At 42.7% G+C, this 27,311-nt stretch overlaps 1 protein-coding gene across 1 annotated transcript in view; it reads left to right on the forward strand.

Moving 5' to 3' along the window:
• Positions 1 to 27,311, forward strand: part of OXSR1 (oxidative stress responsive kinase 1) — an 88,300-nt gene that overhangs the window by 30,945 nt on the left and 30,044 nt on the right. Inside the window, exons 4-5 of the mRNA XM_082289738.1 lie at positions 8,681 to 8,822; positions 23,038 to 23,093. Of these exons, the coding sequence (XP_082145864.1) occupies positions 8,681 to 8,822; positions 23,038 to 23,093 (198 nt within the window). The remainder of the gene's footprint in view (positions 1 to 8,680; positions 8,823 to 23,037; positions 23,094 to 27,311) is intronic.

Genomic DNA, 27,311 nt, shown 5'->3' on the forward strand with positions numbered 1-27,311 from the left:
TGAGTGACAACCTGCTTCTCATTTAATATTCCCTTTGAATGGGCTTTTATGTTCTTCAGCCTGATAATTGACCCATGTGCAGCTCTCGCATTTAGTGGGGGACTTGCAGTAAAGTAGTGCTAGGAAATCTCACTTCTTATTCTGTTGTATATGTTGAAGAGTAGGGTCATACAGTAGAAGACAGACTAGTAAGAGTAATTCTTCCCTCTGTCCAACATTTCTGTGAGTCAGTGTTACATTTTCTCACTTAAAAGGAATCATTTGAAGGCTGGAGGAATTGCTAAAGTAAATAGAAAGACTTTCAGAATGACCTGTCACTTTCTAAGCAGGAGGGTACCTTGTGAGGTATTTTTCAGCTGTTTTCTTTTATATACTTTTTACTTCATACTTTTTTTTCTATCTGTGCTTCAGGAATCTCATATCTCATAGGCAAATTCTACAGCACAGTCTTAAGGATGGGGGAAGAAACTTGTGATTGGCACTTTCTGACTGAAGAGCGTTTTCATTCACTTTTAACGAGACTATTTTCAGTTGGTCTTAGACTGAGTGGTTTATGTAACAAGAGACACTTCTGAAACTGTCTCTCATTCCTTTGAGCTTAGTTCTTATCAGTAATAAAGTGGCTCGTTTTGCAGTCATCTGTCATCCAGTGGGAAAAATAATGATCTGGGTTTCTCAACAGGAAAAACCTTTGAGCTGGTTTTTAAACCAGAAAACAAAACAAAACAAAAAAGCAAAGGAAAACACCCCCAAAACAAAACCAAAAACAAACAAGCAAGCAAAAGCCCTCCACCAAAACAGACCCAAAACAGAGTACAGCCTAACACTTTAATTTTGTTTAGATGTTCAAAGAGATTCGTACATCTCAGTAAGTACATATGAAATACATTCTGATGTCCATTCTGTATCTTGATCATGGCTTTTGTACTTGGGAATTTGTTCTGGGTAAAAGTTCAGAATTTTATTGCGTCTTTTCTGTCAGTGTGTGATTTCAGGCTGAAACTGGTTTTAATTTCAGCCTACAAACACTGACCTTACTAATTTGATAAGCAGCCCATAAGACAGCCCAATCCGTAATGCAAGCCTTTTTTGCTGTTGTTGTTGTAAGTGCAATTTAATTTATTTTCTGGCTGCAGTCTTTCTATGAAATCCTAACCTGGTCATACATGCAAGAGTTTTAGGAATGTCTCCAAGGGAAAATAAATCCATTAATTGCTGCTGTCTAATAGTGCTTTGCTCCTCAACAACCAGAGGGTGCACTCAAAGGTACCTTAATTACCTGACTGACATTGTCACTGAAACGGAACTATTTGTCTCCACAAGTACTCTGCTGATGGGAGATTTCTGTATTTGAAAGGTGTCAGCAGCCAGGAGGTAATGGTGGGGAGCTGATGTGCATCAGAGCCCAGCCAGGCTGGTGGGAGTCACTGCTCAGAGCAGTCTGAACTGGCAGCACTGACCCCAAACAGGTGTGGAGTTGCTGATGGCATAAACGTGGCTGTGATGAGATGCAGCTGGTAGAGACAGGAGGTGCTGGTGTGTCCAGTTACTGACACCCTTTTGCAGGTCTCGTGACATGTGTCTGTGTCAGGTTTGTGAAGTGTCTGCTGTTTCTGTTCCCTTCAGTAGAAATGGCAGACCCTTTTCTCTAATGATGGAAGTTTTGCAGGGTTCTAAGCTTAGCAATGTGAACTCGACACCCCAGCCTTTGGGTCCAGTGTTACTCCAAACTAAACGCCAATGGCTATTTCTAGACAACTGGTGGCCTGCTCTTTGCCTCCCTGGCATTCTCCTGTCATGAATTTTACTCGTGCCTTTTTAAAGCCTGCTGAAACCCAGTCCTGCTCTCAAGCTCCTGCGGCTTTTTAGTAGGAAGAGGAGCAGCTGTGCTTTTGTTCTTGTGGTTTTACTGACTGTGACCTGTTTGCTCTTCTAAATTCTCCCTGCTTTTAACAAGAGCTCTCATTTCACAGGTGACCCAAGGCTGTAGATAACTCTATAAAACAGTTGCTCCTATGAAACAGCTGGCTCTGGTGGCTTGCTACATCACACAACAATTTTTCCTGTCCTAGCCTACAGCAGTGGAAACCATCAAAGTATTTTTAAACTGTGCAAATCCTTTAAATACTGAAACATTTCCAGACAGGGCTCTTGGATATTCTGCCCTCTTGAAGGCTCCTAATGAAATCTGCTAAGGAGATAGCTATATTGAAATAGTTAAACCTTTTGTTTTCCAGAAGTTTTTAAGATTATCTAATCAACTTCTAGCTTCAACCTTTGATCTGAAGTTCAGAAAGCCAGACCAAAAGAGGTAGGCAAGTCTTAGTTCTCTACCAGGGAGTTGGGACTTCTTGTTCTGCTTCTGCTGTGTTAGTCTCTGATCTGGCCCCTCCTAATTCCAACAGAGACTTATGATCAAAGCATAAATCACAGGTTTTTAGAAATCCTCATGTTTATGTTGAATTATTTTCTTAGGACACAGATATGCTATTTTTAATTCATCTGGAGGAGTTTTAATTTGATTTGTAGAGACACAATTTCAAACAATTAAGGATGGGATAAGTCAGAAGCAGGAGATGGCAGGGACTGTACGTGACTGCAGAATGCAGAGTGTATAGATACATTGCCATTCCTATCTGTAATAGGAAAAGCATGAAAAATTAGTTTGTCCTTCAGATTTTCTCCTATAAATGTCTTGATCACAACAGCAATAGGCTGTTTTGCTCCCTTTATTGTATTACTTAGTTTTCTGCCTTAATCTTTTCATATTTCTTATGCATCCATGCACATGCCCTAGAGGGAAGGAGGCAAGAAGTGGAAGTTTCCTTAGCCTCCCCTCTGAGGTTTAACCCGGGTTAATGTCTTTTCCTTTGTTTTGTATATGTTGTTGTTTCCTTTACTTTGCTATTCTCCTGCTGTATCTATATTCCTCAGTCCCAGAAGTACTGAATCCAAGCAGCTCTTCCTTCTTTTGCATTTTTTCATCTGTTTGCCAGAGACTGACAAGGTGCAGATTTAATTCTTGGCTCTGATGAGAGTCAGATTCACTGAAACCACGGGCTAATGCTGTGATGTCTTGAAAGAAGCAGCAGTGAATCTGCCAACACCCCCTTCTCAAAGGTTCAGCCTGTTCAGCATCAGTGTTTGTCAGGTTTGGGGCAGATTTTGGTTCTCACAAAGTTGTGTAGTGATCCCCAGCACTGTTTTCCAGCCTGTCAATGCAGGTACTGTTACCTGCTTTTTTAATTTTTTTTTTTTTCCCCAGGTTGGAAATTAGAGTATTAAATTTTCTCGTTCTGCTTCCCAGACAAAGTTAAAGGAGGAGGTTTTTTTGCATTTAACTTAGAGTGTATCTTGGTTCTGTCACTTAAGTTATAATATAACATGCAAGATATGGTTCCCACAGCAACCAGCTCTGCTGTACATTTTTTCTGCCTCTGGGGGCATGTAAAATTCCAGCTGGAATACTCCTGCATTTATCTGTAATCTTGATCCAAACAAGCTTTCCTTTCTGCTCAGGTTTTCATGCTCTTCTCTGCTTCAGCCCCAGTGTGCTGAAGCACTAAGCAGTGTCAGTGATGACTGTGGATGTTTTCTTCCTCTGCTGAGGAGAAACGTCAGAAACAGGCTTCCTAAATGCCGTTCCACAGGCTTGCTGGTGTAGGTGAGGTCAAGGAATCGTGCTCTGGATTTGGAACAGGAAGCCTCAGTGTTTGTGGTGGTTTGCTGTTGAAAGTGAATCAGTGGAACAATTAGGACTCCTTGCCCCGAGGGTGTGATTACACGGAAGTTTTCCTCAGCAGCAAAGCTGGTTTAAGGAGTTCCTGGTTGTTTGGTCTCCACCCTGCCTGGAAAACTGGATTTCCAGTTACTGCAGTGATCCCGTTTACAGTATGGCCTCGTAAGTGGGTGCAGGGGCACAGCAGCGAGGTGGTGAACCATGGAACTCTAAGCTCATTTTCTTGCCATAGGTAACCCAGTATCTTTGGAGAAACACATAGTTCATGGTGTTGAAAGAGTCAGTTTTACTGGATATGTGTGTGGGGTGCAAGACAGGACTGTCCATTGCAAGTGGTCTGCCTGATGTCAATATCCAAAAACTCAATATCCTTCTCTTACAAGTAGTTACAGGTTGGGCTCTCTCAGCTGAGGCTAAGTCTGTGTACAGGTAGTTCCTGCTGACTTGTGCTGTCCTTAGGAGTTACTGCATTACCAACTTCTGGAGCAGACTAGGAAGCTTGTGACTTTGAGCAGAAAACCACTCCCCTCTCAAATGCAGTGCTGAGAGATTGCTCTTTGCTAAGTAGGTGCCTTTCCATGGCCATTGGTGTCAGAGTACACTGAGGCACTCGGATGATGAATGGCAAGTCATGCTAAATGCTTTATCAGATTGCACAGTATCTTGTAGGCTTCCTGTTGATGTGCTGCAAAGTGTATATTTGATGGGCAAGAATTTGTTTTAGCTGCATTTTTTCCATATCAATCATTAAATGTCTCCTTTCCTTTGTCTTCTGTTGGGGTTTGAGATTAGTTGCTCTTCACCAGCTTTCTTTAAACATCCTTGTTAATGACAGCATTATTTATATTTATAGTTAGACTCCAGTTCTGAGCCTTTTGTCTGTGTCTTGTTTTGTCTTTTCTTGGTATGTGGCCCCTTCTGGGCTTGGAAAAGCCTTCCAGTCAGCCTCAGCCAAACTTAATTTCTTTTTTTTTCTTTCTTTCTCTGATTTAGGGCTCACCTTTCTGTACTGTGAGTGTGTACTTGCTACTTGTGCATTTTTAGTGAGAAAAATCATGAGGAAATTGTGTAATCAAGCCTAATGACATGTATAATACACACCAGAGTGCTTCATAGCATTATCTAAAATAGAGGTGTTATTTTAGGGAGGAGTCAAAGATATTTTTTTCTTTTCTGGATACATTGTAGTGGATTTGTTTTCTCCTTGAAAATCTTGTAACTGTTCGTTAATACAGAGCTGGGTGCCTTATTTCCAGTGTGAACCTCATCCTGTGGCCACTAGATTCTGTCTTACAGTGAGACTGAGCAGTTTGCACATGGAGCACAAATCCATAGTGAAACTGCATTTGAGTAGAGATCCAGCTGTGTTTGGATGTGCTCTCTCTTCCCCAGTTACTCCTAAACTGGTTTGAGGCTGGGTCAGAAGCTGGCAGTATCTGCAGTCATGCTGGTGTTTTCCAGCAGTGTGGTCAGTTTGTAAAGCACATGCTCTGGTGTGGTTTAGGCCCTGGTTCCAGTTCAGCTGAATTCGTTTCCAGTTAATTTTAGCAGTTATTATATTGCTGGATTGAGAACAGGTCACTGTGCAAAACAGTCATTTTCCCCTTCAGATTCTGATTTGCTGATCTCTTGGTCCAGTATAATGGAGTTGGTGTGGGAATTTGGCTGTATCCTGAGGCAGTGGATGTCTTACTTAGTGAGTGTGTCACACACTTAACTGAGATCCCTGGGATCAACTTTGCCTTGAATTTATCACCCTAATGCTGAAATCCAATCCTGGCCTTCAAGCAGGAGGTGTTTTCCTTAACAGTGAAATTCCCATGACTTCTGCTTTCAAAGTAGCTTCTACCTTGGCTGTGGGTTTCTCTCCAGGGATTTGGTTATTCTGCTGCTCCATGCCAGGCTTCCTGAGCCAGAATGCTGGAACATGACATGGAGCAATGCTTGGAAGTGGAGCTTGGCTTTGTTCTTTGTATTCCATGGTGCTGTGCTTAATTAAGTTGCAGTTGAGTTGTGAGTCAGAACCAACTCCCAAACTTACTGATTTGTGAGGTGGAAAAATCACAGCTTCATGGTGCTGTGGTGCCAGTAGTCAAACCCTGAGCAGACAAAGGGGGATGATCCTAAGAACACTTTCTCCAACAGAAAAGTGACTCTTGGGTTGCTTTTCTGCTGTTATGTGCACTGAGCGTTTTGCTGATCCCTTTTTGCTGTTCTCCTTTCTGCAGAGAACTGGCAAATTCCCCCACTTCCATGAACATCTCAATGTGAAAGTGGTTTTAAAATAAATGTGCTTAAAGAGTGGCAGGCAGGACTGGGAGCAGATATAGCCTGGGTGTGAATCAGCCTTTTCACAACCAGGGCTGGCTCTGTGCGTGCGCTCTCGTCTGTCTACCCTCCACCCCCTTTTCAGGGTTAAATGCAACCTCTAACTTGGCTAAATAGAGGAATTTTGACCAAATGAATTTGAGCACCATATGATCTGCCTCCTCATGTTCCCTGAACCCTTTGCAGGAGAAGGGAAATGTTTGTGAACAAAGTCTGCTAACGGAGTCGTGGGTGGAAAGAGGACAAAATGAGTACGTGAAGAACCACATATTTTCACTGGACTTCTAAAACAAGTGACAGTTTGTTCTCCAGATTAAGGCACATTTGAGAGGAAAGACCTGAACAGTGGAAGTGGAGGGGCTTTTTTGGTGGGTTTTTATTTTGATATCACAAAAATTCTCATCCAGAATAAGAACCCTCAAAGTTTGTAAGCATGTACTCATTAAATGTGAAAACGTGATAGGCTGAAGGCCAGGTGAGTCCTCATGAAATACAACAGAGGATCCTTTTCTCAGAACATAAAGGTGAGATCTCAATGAAGGGGTTCATCTCCAACATCTCAAATTTTAGTTTTCTTCAGTAAAGATACTCTTGCTCTATTGCAGGAAGTCTAGTGTATGTCAGAACAACCTGAGTTACCCCTGGGTGAAACCTTTGGCTAAGACCCATGTCAAAATTCACTAAACATGAGTGTGTTTCTCTGCTTGGGTGGGGTAAAGGAAGGCTGAACACTGAGTATTCTTGCATAAATGTTGGGGGGGGTGTTATGTAACCTCATTTCTATTTTTTTTTCCCATTTTCCTCTGGGTTTTTTTTCTATTTTTGTTAGAGTCTGCTGTGTTAATGTTGTGTCCTTTGCAAATATATTGAACCAAGCAAAGATTATTTTTTTGGTAAGAGGATGCTGAAGTTGCCATTCAGGCCAACCAATTTATCCCTCAGTTTATTTCCACTGGGTTTACTGGATGTCTTGGTGTCCAGGTGAGGCTGGTGCCAGTAGGCCAGAGGAGATGGAAAGTCAGAAATGGTGTGTCTGCTGGCTGCAGCAAGCTTTTAGATCAACATAAACTGCTTTACACAAACTAAGGGACACTGTGCACCCATGTAATTGTTTCCTCTGCAGTTTGAATTGTGCAAAATGAGCGTTTCCGCACGGTGTTTGTATTCAAACCTTGCAGCCTCTGCTTTTGTAGGAGAATCCAAAAGGAAAATACTCTTCTAAGTGAAAACTGATCTGCACAATTGTTTTGGCCTAGAAATTCAGTTGGGGTAGTTAACAAAATAAATGTTAAAAAGGAGAGGGTTTTTTTGTCTACCTGAACCTGAAGGGTGAGAAGAAAATCAAACAAAAAACCTCCATTGTATTTTCCACTTGCTTCAAGAATTTACAAGGTGAAACTTCTAATTCCCCCTGGCCAAATTCATGAGAGGAAGTTTCTGTTCTTCAGATCCAAAAATAATTTTCTCTTACTTTTTTGATTGTGAGTTAGGAAGAATGAAGTTCCCTAAGCTTTTCTAAAACTGAACCCAGCTTCTCTAAGCTAGCTGAGTTAATACTGGGATATTTTTTCCCTGTAAGTTTCCTGTTCAAAGACAGGCAAAGCTGCAATTTGTGCTGTGCAGTTGTGCCTGCTTTTCTCATTCTCTAAGAGCTTCCCAGTACCGCTGACACTGCTTTGTGCCCGTAGCTGTAAAAACTGTGCTAGTCCCTATCCAGTCATTAAACCATAGAAATCCAAGTTTGAAGGGGCTAAATGGCACAGGCTTTGGAAAAGAGGCTTAGCCGTCCCATGGTGGAACAATACAAGTTCTGAGAAGTGTCTTCAGTCCAGATGCAAATACAAAGAGGGCAGTACCCAGTGCCTATGAAAAGCAGGGCCTTGCACAAGAGGCCTGGTGCGAGTCACTGGTTCCGTTTATTCCTGGGTGCAGTTTGAAGAAGTGGTTTGCTCTCTAAAGCAGGGTTTGTCATGGAAGACGATGTAATTCACACCATGCTTGGGGGAGAGACTAAACATGCTTCTAGGGAAGGATCTAAGCTACTCCAGTTTTGTGCACAGTGGAGAAGTGACTTACTGTCAGAATTCAGGCTCATTTGTTCTCTATTTAGTGATTTTCAGCTTTTTCCCTGTTAGGGTTGTACCAGCCCTTAACAAATCAGATTTTTCATGCTATTCCTCTGCACAGAATTTGTAGGAGTTGAAAAAGAGTGCTTAATTTTATCAAGCTTGTTGCCTTCAGCTTGTGAGTCCTGGCAGCCCCCTGCTTTTTCCATTTCCCCCTTCAGCTTCTCCAGTACTCAGCGCTAAACCAGCTTGTAACATCAGTATGTACCTAAAAACCTTCCAAGAGTCCTGTGTGTGTATATTTTACATTTTGGCTTTTTCAAATAACTTCTCAATTACTTGTGATCACAGGGGTTTTACAGCCTGCCTTGAGGATCTGCACCCAGGGGTGCATTGTTGCCTCTGCTTTCCTGCAGCAAAGGCTTCAACTTCTGACTCTGATCCTGACTATCATCAGTGAATTCCTTGTATATTAAATGATGATAAATTACACTTAATTTTGAATCAGTTCTTGTAGTTTAAACTAAGATGTTTAATTCTTCTCTAGGCTCTGTTTTGGATATTATCAAGCACATCGTGGCCAAAGGAGAACACAAGACTGGTGTCCTGGATGAAGCCTGTATAGCCACAATCCTTAAGGAGGTGCTGGAGGGACTGGACTACCTGCATAAAAACGGGCAAATCCACAGGTATTTTATGTTTTTCTCACTTTGTCATAAAATGTTATTGAAACAGAGTAGCTGAGCACACACAATCTCATCCCACAACTTGATGTGAGGGCATAAAGAGAGGAAAGTAAAGGTGGGAGCTTAATCAAAATGCAGAATTCAAATGTTTATCTTCTATATACTGTGTCTATATTCTATGAGTAGGCCAAAGTTGGGTAAACTTCAGGGTGTTGAAAGTTCTAATATAGAGAATCTCTTTCTAAATGTCATCATTCAGCTGCAAAATGTAGTTGATGGTAAGCTGGAAAACTTCAACTGGTTTTGTTTCTTGCTGAGCTACGAATTACCAAGAGCATGGCATAGGCAGAGTGGAGCAATTTAATAAAAAGTCCTTCCAGCTCTGATTTTTTTTTTTTTTTTTTTTTGAGGTTTTACTGCAAAATCAACATCATGAAACTCGAATTTGAGTAATTTCTTACCAAAAAAAAAAAAAAAAAAAAGGGAAATAAAAATAATGGAAAAACTTCTTCTGTAGGCAAAGCCCAGTTAACTAACTAATGGCCTGTGATTTGACAGATCACTGAAATTCATGGGTTTCTGCGCTGCTGTCTTGTTTGGGATATGTTTTTAAATCACATTTTCCTCTCTCCTGGTGTCAAGGTGTGGTGTAGTTCAGTATGAGAAGATCCTAAGTTGGTCTGTTCTGTGTTAAAAAGACTGAGATTTGCAATCCTAAATATGTGCTGAAAATAGAATATACCGCTTGTGGTTAATATACACAATCCCAGCCACAGACTGCTGCTGGAACAGCCTCTTCTTTCTTGGGAAATTGGTGAGCTTGGCTCTTTTGGTACAATGCCATTATAAGCATTGCTGCTGCTGTGCTGGAGTAAGTTTCTGTCCTCTTACAGCTGCACAAGAAGAGGTAATTTTTTTGCCAGCACATTATTTTAATTAGAAAATACAAGAGGTATTTATTTCATCTTTTCAATCAAACTGACTGGCTTTTGTAGGTTATTTTGGATTAAAAGGAAAGAAACAATTGGAAATAATTCAGGTGGAATTCTTCTCCCTTAAAGAAGTCTCAAATTTCGGTTTCCAGTCTCAATTAAAATTCTGATTTAACAAGAATCATTGTCTTCATTGGAGACAGCTTTGATTTCATAGCTGGTTGCTTAACTTTGTTTTTTAGAGATAAGACTTGAGGCAGCTCTGGGAACTTAGAGTAAAGTAATAAACCACCTTACTTGCCGCTTGTGGTAACTTTTCACTTTGCCGTAAGTAATTGACAGAACTCTGTTCATCTGTGACCTGCAGTTGGCTTGCTTGGCTGATTTAGTTATCTTCTGGTCTAGTGAAATTGAAATGTATATGTTAAAGCAGCAGAAACCTGTTACATCTCAGTTTCTTGGAAGATACTGCATAATGTTTTATGTACTGAAGAGAGGTGGTTCACTATTTGGCTGGCTGGAAGACTAGTAAATGTGGTGAAGATTAGAGAGAATATTTATGTGTGTGGTGTGGGTTTTTTTTTTTTAACTGCACTCAGCAAAAATACTGTGTTCACAAAATCCAAACTGCTTGGTCTGAAGAAAATATGATTCATACTGAATCCTTTGGAAATGAACTGGATCAAACCTGCTGTGACCATTCTCATCCTGCTCACTGAAGCATTTTGCCCACACTTCAGCAAAGAAATCAAAGCTGTGTCATTGCTGCAGCTTAAGGTTGTGGTTGTGCATCAGCTCCTTTGCATGTGTTTCATCCCTGTGTTTTGGGGCTGCTCCAAAAATTGTGTAAAATTTTAGCATAGAAAAGGGTTTGGATTATCTCATTGTGTTGGACACAGCGGTTTGGGAAATCTGGAGAATTGGGATACAGAAGGAAAGTTGTGTGGTTTCCTACCTGTGATGCAAAGCTGTTTTGGCTGTTGGCAGAAGGCGAGCTGACATGCCTTTGAGGGATGAGACATGTTTCCTTAATAGAGTTCCTTCGCTGCGTTCCATTTTATCCAGATGTGTGTGTGCTGCTGCTGAGGAAAACACAGTTTAAAGTTGTAGTGCAGCTGGGACCTTTCCTCATCCGTAGGAATATCTGTATGGTTTTCCCATTTTGCTTAATGCTAGGGGTCATAATATTGGTCATGCCTGATGGGAAAGGCAGGTGGAAATCTTGCAGCCGTGCCTGAGATGCTCTGAGAGGAAGTGTTTAAAATAACTGAACTTTGGTCCCACGGGTCAGCTTAAAGTTTCTGGCTCTAAAGGAAAGCACATCAGGTGATGGCTGAACTGCAAATATTGTGTCTGTTGTGTGGGGCAGCTGTGCTTGGGGTGAACTTCAGGCCAGAGCAAGATCAGCTGTGAAGGGTCAAAATTGAAGGGCTTTAGTTAAGACCTGGAACAGCCAGCCCAAAGCAAGCAGCCATCCAGCAGAAAAAATGTTCAGCTGGTTATGCTAAATATCCCAACTCTGCTCATGTTACACCTTGGAGAAAGCAACTTGATAAAATTAGAGACACAGTATGAGTGAATGACTGTAATTCCCACATCTGAAGTTGGATGACCAGGCCAGTGTCACAGCCCAAAGGATGAATATTGGGTCCCAAATGTAATTTTGTGGGCACCGTAGACCAGAAGTGGGGCTGTAAATCATTGGTGAGATCAGAGAACATATTTCTGTCAGCAGAGCTGCTCAATACTTCTAAATTATGCATCATCTTAAATGGGTAAGTGAAGTTAACACGTGAAAAACTGGCTTAATGAAATTTTGCTGCTGCTGAATCTTGCTCTGCCTATGCCTGCCTTGAACTTAATGCCACTTCCAATTAAGTTTTGGGGAGCTGGCTTGGTGTGGAAGTGTAAATCCCTGCTTTGGACAGGAGAGGAGTTTGACAGTATTCTCTAGAGGAGATTAGAAAGCCAAATATCTAGTGAAGGCTTAAATTATGATTTTTTTCTTGTTTACTTTCCTAATTAACAGCCAGAGTGACTCTGAGACTTGAATAGACACCATTGTTCAGGAACAAATGCTGAAGTCTCCCACATTGCCCAAAGTGATGGGTTTTTTTGCTTTCATCTTTCAAGGGCTGTTGGGAAGCATCTGAGGCCTTAGGGCAAAGACAAAGGACAAGACAAAACCAGTTTTATTTTCATGAAACACTATACCACAGTAACAATTGATTACAAATGGGTCCCCATCTGCCTCCAAAATCACCTGTGCCTCCGTTTCCTGGGAGTTGGAAGCTCCCTGCCTTCACTGCCCTGTGCCTGTCCCTGGCCGCCTCTCCCATGGCAGCTGCTCCTGTCGCTGTTGTGCTTTCCTGTGTAGCATGGTGATCCCAACGAGACTTTGAAATCCCAGTGATCCGGCTCATGTTAAGTGAGTTAAGTACCTGGGCACCAGCCAGGGCGCTGAGGACAGAGGGCCAGACTCGGAAGCCTTCGGATGAAGCTGTCCTGCAGGAATCTGCTCGGGCACATTTCTTTATGGAAGTCAAGCACGGCTGACATGCTATGAGGGGTCACTGCTGGGCTAATATGGGCTGGGTGACACTCAGGGTATGTTGTACCTCTTCCCCATTTGGACTCTGATTCCTCTGTGTATTTGGGGATTAGCAGCAGTTTGATGAATGACTTAGAAATAAAACTAAAGCAAAACCAACCCAAGAGGTTTTATTGCTTAAAAAGATTTATTGGAGGCAAGTTCGAGGCTTTCTTTTTCAGGTGGTGCTGTATATGGCAGGCTGACAAATGAATCATGCTGATTAACTGTTACAAGGTCTCTCTGTCTTTCTCCCTATTTTTATCTCTGAGCTTATCTTCTGTTCATGATTAGCTGTTGTGTAACTGAATATTTTAGTTAGTCCAGGTGAAATAATACACTGCTCAAATATAACCAGATTCTTCTATTGCAGGACAATAAAAGTGATACTGGCCTGTCTTTTTGTAAAAACAAAAAAAGCCTGGGAAGTGGTTTAGAGTTGCATGCACTTGAACTGTTGGCATGGCAGCAATCCAGCTATTAGTTTGTTTGCTGCTCTACTTCTTACAGGGTGAGAGGAGCAGCAGCATGTTTGATATGCTGAGTTAAATCAGCTTGTGCTTCCATACACAATGTTTGGGGGGGTTTTGGTGTCTTTTCAAAATCACAGTGTTGGCAGCAGGGTGCTGGGACAGCTGTTTGTGGCTTTGAAGAGACCCTGGAAACAATATTCTTCCTGTGCTTTTATGCCAAATAGATTCACTCTTTTTTTTGGACCTTAGCATGATTTTGACAGAGAATCAAAAGTTTAATTCTTTGCCTCTTTACCCATAATAAGAGTAAATAACTTCTGAAAAATGGGTATCTATATGTGAGTACATACACATCACCAATACTTGCATGTGGGATTTTGGAGGAGCTCACCTCCAGCAGCAAGGTTTGGATTTAAGATGAAGGAGCTGATGGATATATTTTGGCAGAACTTGGCTGTCCTACAGGATTCAAGCTTAATTTTCATGTAGCTGATTAATGCATTGATAGCCGTGCTGGCAGGTATTGTGGTTAAACGGGATTCCACTGTGCCTCTGAAATGCTGTACTTTCATGTTTCTGTAGGAATACTGTGGGAGAACTTCAGCCTCTCCTCCCCACAGTGCTGTAATCTTGCTTTGGGGAGTATGTTTTGGAAGTGGAGTTTGGTAGGGGAGGATTGAGGAATGGATAACAGGATGTGGAGCCTTTCCACTTCTAATTGCCAGTTTGATTTTAAGTCAGGACACCAGTAATTTGAAAGTTGGCTATTGCTTAGCTGTGGGAAGTGGAATTTTTTATTCAGAGAGGTACTTTAGTCTCTTTTCTTCTATAGTATGAGATGGGTAGAAATAACCTTTAGAGCTGGTAGTTAATATGAATTTTAGAGCTTTAATTTGTAAACAATTCAGAAGCCAGAAGAATAGAAATGTTACTGTTGTGTGTCTCTGTGGGAAGAAGGACAAGATGCTGCTCTAGACTCTGCTGGGTGATTTGTTCTCCCAAATAAGCACCTTGCTGTGCAGTGGCAAGGGCCCAAGGACCACTGAACCCTTACTCTCTGTACAGTCCAACTGGGGTGTATTGTGGTGGTTTGGCAAACCAGCACGTTTTCCTGGTGGCTGTTTCTTCCACTGCATCATCCAGAAATTCATTGTTTAAAAAAATAGAAAATTCCCTGTGGTTGCAGAGAGATAATATGAACCATATGAACCCAAACCTGCAGACAGCCAGAAACAATAACTCCTGTGGAGACAGTTTTCCTCAAAGTGGATAAAGACAGTCTTTACTCTGAAGTCTAAAAACCTGGGATTTCAACCTCTGATGGTAAATATGGCTGCTGAAATCACAGGGGTGCTGGGGGCCTGCAACAGCTCCAGGATATGCCCCAACTCTTGGCAACTCCCTGCAATGCAAGGGTCCAGGAGGGCTCCAGGGGGATGCCTGAAGGTGTGGCTGTTGCAATCAGGTGTTTGCCCCACTGTCATTTCCCTCACACCCAGGTGCTACCTCTGAACTTTATCACTGGATGTCCTGCAGTTACTCAAAGTAAGTTTGGTTTAGTCCAAAGGAAAATCAGCTGTTCGGTAGAACTACTCTGGCCTTTTATAAAAGGGAGGGGAGTTTTTAGGTTTTTCTCTCCGCTTTGCTGCATGGAGATGAGAAGCAGGAAAAATACAACGAAGAGTGGGAAAATAGAGGTTGGGTGATCTAAAGGTTCAACAGCACTGACAGGTTTTTGGTCAGTGATCCATAACTGAGTTGTATACTCAAATAATGGTGGTTTCTAGCAATTCTCAAATTGTCAGGAGTATTTGAATTTGATGTGTTTCCGGGGGGAATAATCGTTCACTGTCTGCAGCATTACATGTATCAAGTGAAAATGTAACAGACTCTTACTCTGAAGAAACCAAGTGCCATTCACACATGTACAACACTGTTTGTGACATCTTTCTCGTGTCAATGCCTTAATCTGGTGTAGATTGCTGAGACTAGGTCACCCAGTACAGGCTCTTGCAGCATCTCTCCAGCAGCAAAGTAATTGTTTAAATTGTCTTGTTCATCTGTTCTACTGTGAATAATACATGATGTGAATATAACTCACTTCAAAAAGATGCCTTTGGATAGCCTTCCCTGTTTTGGTGCACCAGGATTTCTGGCCTTCATAGATCTTAAAACCTGCATATGTGGAAATGCTTTAAACATTTCTTCAGACCACTGCAGTCTTTTCATTTGTGTCTTATGCTAAAGCAGGAGAAAAGGACCATTTGCTAAATTTGTGTGGTAACACATTAAACACACTTGAAAACTTTGCAAGGCTGCATCAGAAATTATTTTTGTATGTTTACTAAATTGAATTATATCCTGCCTTACAGAGTTCTAATAAAGCATTGATATTAAAAGGTAAAGCGAATACTTTCAAAAACAAAGGTGAGACAAAATCCACACACATTTCGGACAACAAACAAGGAACTGCCGTAGAGAAATCTATCTCTTCATGGTAGTCTGGAAAGCATCACCAAGGGAGACTGGGAGTGCAGAGAGGACTTGTTTCCATTGTACAGATAACTGATTTAATAACTGCTTTCTCCATTTTATGGGAATAACTGGATGAAATAGAGATCTTTCTTCCTATGCTGGTCATGCTTAAAACTGTCATATTACAGATTTTGGAGAAGGAAGTCTTGCTGACAGGTCTTTTGTGAGCTCTGGCTGTCTTGACTTTCTCCTCCTGTGTCACGTTGCAGACATGGCTGAGCAGGAGCTGTGGGTGGCTATGTAGATAGGGACAGCTCTTGGCTGCATGGGGAATGCCTTGGACCTTGTGTGTATAGAGATATACTTACTGCTTCTCCAAAACAGGGTGCTTACTGCCTTTGGGAAATGGAGACCTTTTTGAGCTCCCGTATGTCAATTTTTTGGGGTCTAATTTGATCCAAGTTGGTTCTATATTTACCAGAATGACCTTTCATCCTTCCGTCATGGAGGGGAGATATGTGAATCAGTGACATTCCTGTTTCTTCTGCCACCTGATGCAGCTTGTACTCAAACTGGGGTGATGTACACATGGTAATTTTTTGGAAATTGCTATTTCTTAGAGCACTAGGAACATGTTATGACGTGCCAAGACCTACTGCAGTATGGTGGTGTCACTGGTATTGCCACGTGAAGCAAACCCACCTCCTTCCACATGAAAGAATTTGACATGAAATACTGAAATAAGACCGTGTTATAACTTGACTATTTCTTTCTGTTACCAATGGCTAAGGCAGGGTATCCCAAAAATATCTGGGCCTCCAGGGGTAGGAACAGACCTTGTGACTCCACAGCTTGCTCTGTGTGTTGCTTTTCAGGCAGCAGCCGTTAAAGGGTCTTTGTGCCTTGTCCCCACTCCAGTCCTTAGGAGGTAGGATCAGGAAATGGAAGGGCTGAATAGATGAATTTGTGGAAGAAATCCTGGTACATTTTTAGCTGCTGTTCAGTGTATAAAAGCTTGGTTTCAAAGCCTGCTGGGCAGAGTCTTTTCCTTATACAAGAGAGAAAACATGAAGTTCTGACAGAATAGGGGAAACTTTAAATGTGGTGTATGAAGTTGGAGATGTAGCTTCTCTCTTGCCTTAACTGCTGAAGGTTATCAGAAGCATGGGCTGTGTGGCAATCAGAAGCATGGGCTGTGTGGCAAATCCTCCTTGCCATGAGCTGATGTTACAGCAGTGATGTGCTTTGGGGTGGATGGGTGAAGCAAAGGCCTCTTTTGCAGGAGGAAGAAGTGGGGCTGTGAGGATTGGTGTGATTAGATCATCTCCATGTTTGGAGGTCCAGTGCTTGTAGCATTATTTTCTGGCAGAAGGAGCTGATGTGTTTGAAAACTGTTTTTTAAGGGTTTGGATTTAGCTGGAGCAACTTGCCTCACGTTGAGGTTACTTGAGCACTGCTGCTGGGCTGGAGGTTTGGCCATGGATAGGAGGTGGAGTCCAAGGCAGGCAGGATCTGGCCTTAAACCACACCTCTCTTTAATCCTCTGTTAGTATTGAACCACGTGGGAAGAGAAGGAATTAATGAGAGTGCCAAGCCATCAGAAACAAAGTTGGCACAGGAACGAGAAGTGTGAGCTGGATGTAATTTGCTGAGATAAAGGAAAATTGCAGGCGCCGCGATAACGGTGGCTGTGTGACAGACAGGGACACACTGAGGGATGTGACACGCTGCTGCCTGTCTCCCTTTATAACAGAGGCTTGCACCAAGTTAGCCCAAAGTCTGCAACTCTTTCTGTACTGCCTCAGCATCTTCCCAGCCCCCATAGCTATTCAGACAACCAAGATGACAGTGAATTTCAGGCATATCTCCTGCAGCTTTCTTTAGTGAGTTGTCCCTTGTCTGAGCTGACACAGCGAGTTAACCTAAAGGAAATCAAATTTGAGTCATGCTTTCTTGGGCCCCAAACCCTCTACTTAAAGCAGCAGTCCACTTCTACAGCACTAAAGGGCAGAAAATTGAGAGGGTTTGTACCAAGTAAGCACATTGTGGAGCCTCTGAAAGATGTTTTATGTTTTTACAATGAAATGCAGTGGGAGATGAATTTCTCATGCAGCCCTTACTGGGGTTTCTGTTTGCCTATGCCAGGCGACAGGATGGAGTTATCTCTCCCAGGAGGTTTTTTTGCTGCACTCAGAGCGATCTGCCTGGATCTTGTGGGTAGGGCAGGGAGAAAACAAGTACTTGCTGTACTCATAAAGCTCTCTGTGACAGAAGCTGACAGTGCTTTCCAGTGGGCTTTGTCTATGCATGGCTCTGTTTGCAAAGCCACAGTCTGTCTGTCAGTCACTTCTGCCTTTCAAGCCTTGCTTCAGACTGCTTAAAAAAAAAAAAACCCCAAAAATTTTAATATTCCCAGTAACATTGGATTATTCTTCTAACTTTGTCCAGCCATTAAAATGATAATTCAAAAGCCTTTAATTATTTCCACCTATGTAGCCCCCATGACATTGCAGCTTCATAAATGCTTCTACCGTTTGAGCCTTGAAGTTAATGATGAGTTTCCTTGTGCAGCTGGCTCAGCTCCTGTGTCGAGGTCCTGGTCTTTTACCACAGCCCAGCAGCTGAAAGAGCAGCTCGGAGAAGAGGGAAGAAGTAGTCACTGTGCTTCCCTGATCCTGGGCAATAAAGCATGTCACTGGGCTGGTCCCTGCTGGAATTTATGGCAGCCTGGCTGCTGCTGCTGGGCTGAGCTGCCAGTGGCCACGAGGACCTGCTGAGAGGGCTGTGGATGAGCAGGGATGAAGCAAGCTGTGGACTTGGCCCTCTCTTCCCTCTGTTTATGCCTGGCTCAGCAGGGAGTATGGAAGCTGCTCTGCCAGCTCTCTGCCATTGGAAAACCTTCAAGCTCTGGAAGATGTTTCCGAGTCCAACTCTGCAGTTAAGTACAACACTGTAACAGGCAGTAATTGCACATCACCCAAGAGTTTGGGACTTTATGTTCAACACTGTGGCATGAAAATGTTGGTGCACACAGCTTTTCTGAGCAGGAACAAGGACATGCTAATGTACAGCACTTCCAATACAATGGCTTTGAATGCCTTCTCCTATGTTGTACTGAACGTGCTGACGTTTGAGGGTGTAAAAATACTGATCTGCCTGCACGCTCCAAACCTAGTTTACATTTTGCAGCTCTAAATGGTAAAGCTCTTGCCTGTCACCAGCTTTTTATATCTTTGCTTATAAGGCAAAGGGAACAGGTGACACAGGTACAGCATATTATTGAAGGAAGAGGAATGTTTGCTGGTAGAGAGACAATAGCACTCATTTGGTTTAAAATGTCACAGATTGCCTCATATTTAACTGTATGTAGAGATACTGTCCTGGAAGTATTTTACAAATTACTCAGAACCATGTCAACTCCAGCAATTGGTGGCATTCAGCATAAATATTTTGAGTTATTCATTACCATTAACAGAAAACAGTAATTGTTGCATCTTTCACCTTCTGTTTTTTTAAATGAAACTTGGCAGGACCAACCACTCCTTCCTCATGCCAAATTATGCACTATAGAGTTCAGTCCATGAAAATTTATTGTTGCAGTTGATGTAAATTGCATCTAATGGGCAAATGACTCACGGCTGTGCTTACAGCCAGCTTTGTGCTCTAAAGGCACATGCCAGCAGGTTGGAAGCAAAGACAGAGTAAACAGCTTATCTGTTTTCCCTCTCCTGTGACAGTTTTCTTCTCACTGCTGGGTTGCAGAGCTCCTGGGGTTGACACTCTTTGCTCAGGTCCCTTCTATTGTGTTTGCAGTGGCTGTAACAACCACTATGGTGTGGGGCCAAGGATTGAGGGCTACAGATGAGGGCAGATCTGATAATTTAGGAGGAATTTAAATACTCTTTTTATAGTGGGAACAAGCCACCAGGATACAGTTCATGTAGTTTCCCTGTGCCCCATTGAAAAATTGTGGGGAATGTGGGAACATGGTGCTTAAAACTGGGGAGCATCATCTCATTGCCTTCCTGTGCTCCCAAGTCTCCTGTAGCTGGAGCTCAGCTGTAATTTTGTTGTTGGGATGAGATTTGGTCATACAGCACCTCATTCCTATGGCCCAGCCCCAACCTGGAGGCATAAATGTGATGTAGCTTGTGTCTGGTCAAACTGGGAAGCTAAACCAGTTTGGAATGCAGATGAAGAAGGGTTTCTGCCCTGCTGTGAAACCTTTCAAGGCTGATGTGGGGAAGCCAGCTCTGCACTGGAGCGAGTCCAAACCGCTCTTCCCACTCTGGCTGTGGAGTACAAGGTAAATAAAAACATAATGGTTATTTTGTGGAAGGGTTCTTGGAGGCTTTAGAGGAGAGGAAGATGACAGCTGTGGAGCAGGAGTGTCCACAGCTACTGTAGCATTTGTTAAGGTATTGACAAGAAAGTTTACTCTGGCCTTCTGTAACTTCATTTAAAATGTGATATAATTATTGTTTACGCTAAAGCCTAAAGCTGCTTCCTGTTTCCACTATAGTAATTATGCCAGAGGCAGACCATCAGTGTATCAGCCCAGGATATGGCCATTACCACATTAAGGGGAAGTGCCTTCAAATTGTTACACTTGGCAATAACTATATCCTGGAGTAACAAACTTCTCGCCATTCACCTCACAAGTTTATAAGCATCTCCTGATGAAAATAAACAGGAAAGCACTGATCGTCTTTCCCCTGCCCCATTGCTTTAAATGCAATTAATTAATTTAAAGTATGATTTTATGGGGGAACCTACTTCAAAGATGCTGCCACTGCACCAGTATATGCTAAAAGAAAGGGATTTGTGCCTTTGTAACGCCCTGTTACACTGGGCTGGGGAATGGGAAAGCTGGGAATTGCTTCTATGGCACAGTGACTCCTCAATGGAGTCAATGTCCACAGACATCTTGCTGCCCCATGAGTTTTGCTGCTCTGGGGTGGAGTGTGCTGGGCTGGGCTGAGTAGTGGCCTTTGCAGAGGGCTGATCACTGGAAGTGACACATGAAGTGGTGATTTAATTCTGCAGTTTGACTTGGATATTTGGCAGTGCTGTTTTGGCCTCCCGGATTTCATATTGTGGCTGTGGCTTGTTTTAATTTCTTGAACCAGCTTTAAGCATCATATTTACTGACTTTTGTTTCCAATGAGAAAATATGTGAATTTTAATTAATCCAAGCTGACATTAAAAAGAAAACAAGCCTCTTGATTTGAGGGGGTTAAGGGCCTAGAGTCCTTGGGCTCATTTTTTCTATGGGATTCAACTTGAGTGCTTGTTTCACTACTTCTGGCATTCTAAGCCTGTCCAGCTTGCTCTGTTGTGGTGGGATGGTTTTGTGATAGGGAATGCCTGCTGGTTTCTGGCAGCTGTTGCTGCACCAGGGAGACCTGCCTGAGTTGTTTTGGACTGTGAAGTGCATGATAGTTGAGACTTCATCCACAGTTTTGCTTAAAATCTTCCCTGGCACTTCCTTCGTGGCTGAGTGGGGTCGGTTGTGGGGGCTTGGTGAGCCACACATGCAGTTCTGCCAGAGGGGAAGTTTGGAAAGGCTACACAATACTGCATGGCCCAGCTTACTGGGGAAATGCTCCAGCATCCTGGGCTGCCTTGAAGTACAGATGGAAGAGGAAATTACTCTTACTCCAGTAAGACAATTAATAACTTCAACAGGCAACCTCGTGCATGCTGTTTCTTTCCCTGTAACCTGGAACTGGCAGGGCCTCGTGCATCCTGGCTATCACAGGAGAATCAGCTGTGGGTAAACGTTTCCAGTAGGATTGGAGAGTTTCCTGAATGCCCTGTGTTCCCTCTGAACTAGGAGTGGTGTTTGGGGGATTCCTGGAGGTGGCTGTGCCTGTGCCAGGCACATTTCACACCGTGTGAGCCAGCTCCTTGCCTAGGACACAGCAGACTTTGGCGCTGTGCTCTTGTGGCTCCATGTGCTCCTGGGGCTGAATCCCAAAGGCATCTTCTACCTAAATATTGGCAGGGAGCTTTTCCATTCCTCCTTGTTATGGACCATGAACACTTTGTGGGAGTGCAGGGCTCAGTCAGGTTTGTGTCTCTCATGACAATTAGTTCAACAGCACCAATTATATTGGATTTGACCAATAGATGCTAAGGGGGTGGTGTAGCCACCTGCTGACTTCTGCATTTAATCCCTTTAGGTCCTTCATGTGTTTAAGAGCCTCCATCCACGGATGCTGTGTTGTCTGCAACAGCTGCAGGTGCTGGTTGCAGGAAGAAAACAAAAATCATGCTTCTGGAAGGGAAAGTCAGCTTCTTGAGGCTATATGAAACTGTGAAGTTATATGACACATCTTCATTATCAAAGCAAATTAGAATTTTTACTGTATTTGCTCTCACACCTGTTCTTCAGACTGGGATTAGGCTCCAGGATGGGCACTGCTAGCAAGACGTGTACATTTGGCAGGATTTGAAATACCTGTTAGAAGGCTAAAGGTGCTGTCAGCTGCAGTTCGCTGTTCATCTTTAGTGGGACTGTCTTATGGACAGTTTTTGTTCTGCTGTGTGCTGGGGAAAAGCCTTGTCATGCCATTGTCCTAGACTGAGTATTGGGAAGAATCTGACAAATGCTTGTGCTGGAGAGGATGTGTTTAAAATTATCCTGGCCTGGAACTGGCAGTGGCCCAGCCTCCTCTTCAGAATAGCAAAGCCAGGAAGGAGGAGATTTCCAGGGCCTGACTGGAGCTCTTTGGCCAGGCCATCTCACCAGTTCTGTTCTCATGATGCACTAGGGAGGAGAGGAAAAAATAGCTTTGGACTTTTCTGTATGTGAAAGGATTTGGAATATTTGCCAAAGGCAGTAGAGGGAAAATCTGCTTGTTTTGGGGTTGTTTTCCTCTTTTTGCTCCTGTTTCACAGGGGCTCCTGGGCAGTGCAAGCTTAGCAGCCATGCTGATGAACAGGAGTGTCAACTATGAAGTGCTGCTCTTGGCTTGGCGTGGGGACCAGCCTGTGAAAACAAACTGGAAAACTTCAGTGTTTGCAGTGAAAGTAGCATTCCCCTCAAGGATGGAGAGGTGTTGCTGTTAACCTGAAAACCAGAGCTTCTGACTAGAAAGAGGATAGTACAAAACATTCATAGCACATACTGGATGCTCTTGGGTGCTTGTTCATTAAAAAAAAAAGATAACATGGAGACATTTTTTCACTGACCAGGATAATGTGGTTCTGCTCATTAAGCCAGGAGCAAACAACATTTTTCTGCTCTCTGGATTTTGACTAGTGTATGGGGCTAAACTGATTTCCTGGGCAGGGCTGGAGAGCAGTGAGATGTGGGGCTGGGGGAGAACAGGAGGCATTCAGTGGAAGTGAGACAAGATCAACTCACTGTCTCTTGAAGTCTCTCCTCCTAAAGGGGTACATGAGTATCCAGCCAGTACTAGGTTCACTTTTCACTTTTTTAGCTAACTCTAAGAACCTGGGACAAACCAGGTTTCCTTGCATTTTTAAGGGTACCTTCTGCAAAGTTTTAATTTTTTTTTTTCTGTGTGTAGTACCTGAAGTATAAATCATACAAATACTACTTAGTGCCTGTCTACTGAAGTTACAATTGATGTTAAGTCCTTACTATTTCTGCATTATTTGAGGCAAGAAGTACTAATGTCAGAAACAAAGTATAAGAAGTAATAACATTTTAATGTATTTTCGTAGGTTGAAGGAAAGATTTAATGACTTACACTTACTGTTGCTTTATCTTTTTGCAGGGATGTGAAAGCAGGAAATATTCTTCTTGGAGAAGATGGCTCAGTGCAAATTGCAGGTAACTTTCCTGGTAGCTTTGAGTAAACTTTAGGCATAACTGCATATCCAAAGAAATAGTTTAATGATCAAGGAGAAACCTACATAAAAATGTTAGCTTCAGAAAGCTCCACGGTTCATAAAACAAACAAAAAATCCCAACAATAAACAAACCACAAACCAAAATGAAAAACCAACCCAGAGTTCATTATGTCTTGTTATCTTAAAATACTACTACTTGGAATAATGACAATCAGCAGATATAAATCATTTGTCTGTGAAGTCCTCAGAATCAATAGATCAGATAAAGTTCTTGGCATCAGCTAGTCAGATTTTTGTATCAGCAAGTTTATAGGCTTGGAAGTGGAGTGCACAGACCTCACCGATTTATCACTGACGTGTGAGGTGGTTTTTGAAAGGCCTCTGGTGAAGGGTGGACAGATCCATCAGAAGGAAATGGGCATATCTGATGGTAAAAGTCATTTAAGGAAAGATCAGCCGGTCAAACTGCTCCTGTGGATGCTCCTTGCTCTGCTTCAGTTGAGCTGGATGGCAGAGAGTGTGTTTGAGTGGCTGCCCTGGCCCAACCCAAACTGGGGTGAGCTGGAAGTCTTGGAAGCAGTCATGCAAAGAAAAGCTGTTAAGACAGTGGCTTTAGCTCATACAGATCTGCCTGGAGATGTCTGCTGCAGTCACTGCTGACAGGAGCTGCAGCAACAGAGGTGTCCTGGAAACAGTCCTGCGTGGGGATAGACCATGGGGAAGAGGGTACTGTGTGGTGTGTTTCCCCCCTGATCCTCTTCCAGTATTTTATTTCATACATGTTCCTGCAGACTTCACTCTTCTTTCCAGAAATCAAGAATTATGCCCCATCCCTGAAACATTCAGGGTTTAATGGGACTCTGAGCAACCTGTTCTGGTTGAAGGTGTCCCTGCCCATGGCAGGGGGTTGGACAAGATGACCATTAAAGGTCCCTTCCAACCCAAACTATTCTGAGTTTTTGATTATTACTATTATTATTGCAGATTATTAAGTAAGCCAAGACTTTTAGAGAGTACATTTAGAACTTGTGATATTTGTTTATCCTTCTTTTCCCAGTGTGCTGTTTTCCTGTCCTGAGTACAATTTTTCTCCAGTTCTCCTTTCCCTCAGTATTGCGTTCTTCCCATGGATCTTGTAGTGCCTTTGCCGTGGATCTTGTAGTGCCTTTCCAGTCCTTTGTGCCACCTCTAGCTGGGGACAGAGCTCTTGTCCAGTCCTGCCAGCTTGGCAAACATCCCTATACATGTGTAACATTTTCAATCCCATATTTAATTGGGAAGAGCCATATCGGTGTGTGATGATGTCTCTTCTTTAGTGCCCTGTCCTGCTGGTAGAGGCACAGCAGTGGGTCAAGCCAGTGTGCTGGGAGTTTAGGGATGAGGCAGTGACTGTTGTGTGAGGGAGGAGTGCCTGTAGCATTGTTTATTACTTTGGAATATCTATACCTGGCATTGCATCTTGGAATGAAAGGTGTAGGTTTTCCACCAGGAGGTAGAACATGTTGGAACGCAGTATTTTCTAGGTAGCTCTCCTCTCTGCAGAGGACAATAAGCCCTTTTACAGGACATAACACCTATTTCTGTTTAAAATCTGAAGTTGCCCTGTTTCCTTTTTTAAGTTTCCTGGTACCCTTAATGCCTGCTGTTCTATTTCAAATGAGGTGTAAATAATTCAGTTGTGTGACAGCTGATGGAAAGTAGGGAGTGGCTCCTAACACGCTTAAAGGAGCAAACTTTATACGGTGAAATCCTACAGTTTTTTCCATAATGGGGCCAAGATAACACTTAGGATTTGTAATTGCATGGAGCTTTTGATGCTGTTCTGGGAGAGGCTGCAAATAGCTGTAACTCCAAGTGTTTCTGCCAGCCTAGAGAAAGCTGCTTGTGTTTCTCTCCCACAAGGATGCCAGGGATTGGCTTTTTTGTATTAAGGCTCACTGGCACTAGGTACCTGTTCGTGTATTTTTTCTGCTGAGCAGTTTTTAGTTGATAAATAGATTTAAGGTTGACTGGTCTATGAATTTCAGAGGATTTATTTTGTCTGTGATTGTACACATTCCCCTAGACTGAACTACTCGTGGTTTGTCTGTGCAACATTTAAATGATGAAATCCATCTCTCTGCAAATCCTGCGAAAGCAGCGTTGTGAGATGTGCAAAGTTCTCTCTTTACAAATTCTTTCTTCCAACATGCAGAAGGCCCAACCCTACACCTTTCATCAGCCGCAGCAGGGCCACTAAACCCAGGTCAGAGGGTTCACCACGGTGGCAGGAAGCACTTTCGTTTCTGTAGAGGCAGCTGATGACTTGAAGAAATGGAAGTAAATGAATGAATAATAGAGAAGAACCTGACCTGGTCGTAACGTGAGATTTTGTTTCTGTGGGAATTTCTGACACTTAAACTTCATTGCCTCCTGACCCAGGATGAAGTAGCAAAATTTCTTGGGAATTTTTCAAGGAGAAAATGCTGGAAGCAAAACAAGCCAAATAGAAAGAGATTTGTTTCAGCAAGATCAAAGCACTTGCCTTTGACAATAATATTAATGCATATTATGAATAATTCTGTTGATTGTTGAGTGCTTCAATTATGAGCTGGATGACATCACTGCGTTCCCATGAAACAAACGCTCCTAAGTTTCGCTGGAGAGTTACACCACGAGATAAAAAACAAAAGATTGATCAGCTGTGGAATGTAGCCTGAGGGTTGGAGTGAATGGGGCACCTCCCTGCAAGGAGCTGGTTTGGTATACATGAAAAATTTAAATCATGTAACAGGGAAGAAAGACTGCCATTCTTTTATAATGACTCCTTCCTGTCTGCCATTCCTCTATCTAAACTGCCTGTGAACAGTTGTTAAGAAGGTCTTATTCAATCTTTGACTTTCGTGACCTTATGTTCCTATGTGTTTCCTACTGCTTGACACAATTCCTGTTTCTTGTCCCAGATGAAATGTAATTCTTAAATGTAAATGAGGAATGTACATCTCAATCTGGACATCCTTTGAGGAAAAAAGCAAAGGTGCATTTAAGGTTGAGTGGTGGAAACCTCACTGCAGGACTGTACCTCCACAATGTGTCAGTGAATTTAATTGCTGTAAACTTTCACTGTATGGAATTCATGGCAGTAATTTTGCTGCAGTATTACACCGTTCTAACCAGTGAAAATTAAAGCCTCTTTTGTGGATTTTTGGCTGTGCAATTTCTGTTAAGGCTAAACAGAAGAAGCAGCTTGATGAAGGTGTGTCAGACTTTTCTCAGGTTCTGTTTGTAACCCTGAATTTGTGGTTGTGCATATGGGGAAAGCCACTGTGGGAGCACTGTGAGCTGAGGTGGCTGCAGGTAAAGAGATGGAGGAGAAATCTGTGAGCTTTGGGGCATCTGCTGGAAGTGGGAATTCTAAAAATTCCTCTAATGGCCTGCACAAATTCCCAGCTTGGAACTCCTCCCCAAGTCTTATTTTTACTCATGACTCTATTTTTAACTCTTGTCGCTCCTTTGGCTTTCAAAAAGTGCATCCACTGAACCAAGGAGAAAATTGCCTTTAACAGATCCAGCTGAGCAGCGAGACCTAAAGTGAGGCAGTTTGCTTCTATCTTAACATTCCTCTTTTTTTCCCCAAGGGCACTGGCTTGAGCTTGTGGCTTGGCACCAAGTTTTTGGAGCCTGTTACAATTCAGAGTGTCGCTTTCTCAGTTTGAAGTGTTTTCCTGCACACTGGATTAATCTGTCTTCTGGAGAGAGCAGGACTCTTTCCCAGATACTGTTGTTCTGGCCTGTGCTGACAGTGGTTGCAATGTAAATGGAGATAGCCATGTTCTTTTGTGTTCCAGCCTCTCCATGGCAATTACTTCATTTCTTTTAATCAGAGCATAAAACCTCTTAGGCCTGGCATTTATCAGCTCCCTGGAGTCTAAAAGTGCACGGATAAAAACACTCTGTCAACATAAAACTGTATTGGCACCAATATTGCTGCATAAACCAGGAGATGGCTTCTCACAGTAAGCAAGGCTTTGCATTTGTCAGTTTATTTAATAATGCAGGACCTACAAATTAGTGTGAAATGAAGTGAATGTCTTGATAGACTGGGAAAGGATGGGAGAGGTTGAGGGGAATCTCTCCCAGGGTGTATGAGACTTGCTCAGTATGAGGCATGCTCCAGCCATGGCGTGATGTGAGCATCCTACTGAGACTGAATGCAGAC

The sequence above is a fragment of the Coloeus monedula genome (assembly GCF_965178545.1).
Source record: "Coloeus monedula genome assembly, chromosome: 1".
NCBI classification, from domain to species: domain Eukaryota; kingdom Metazoa; phylum Chordata; class Aves; order Passeriformes; family Corvidae; genus Coloeus; species Coloeus monedula.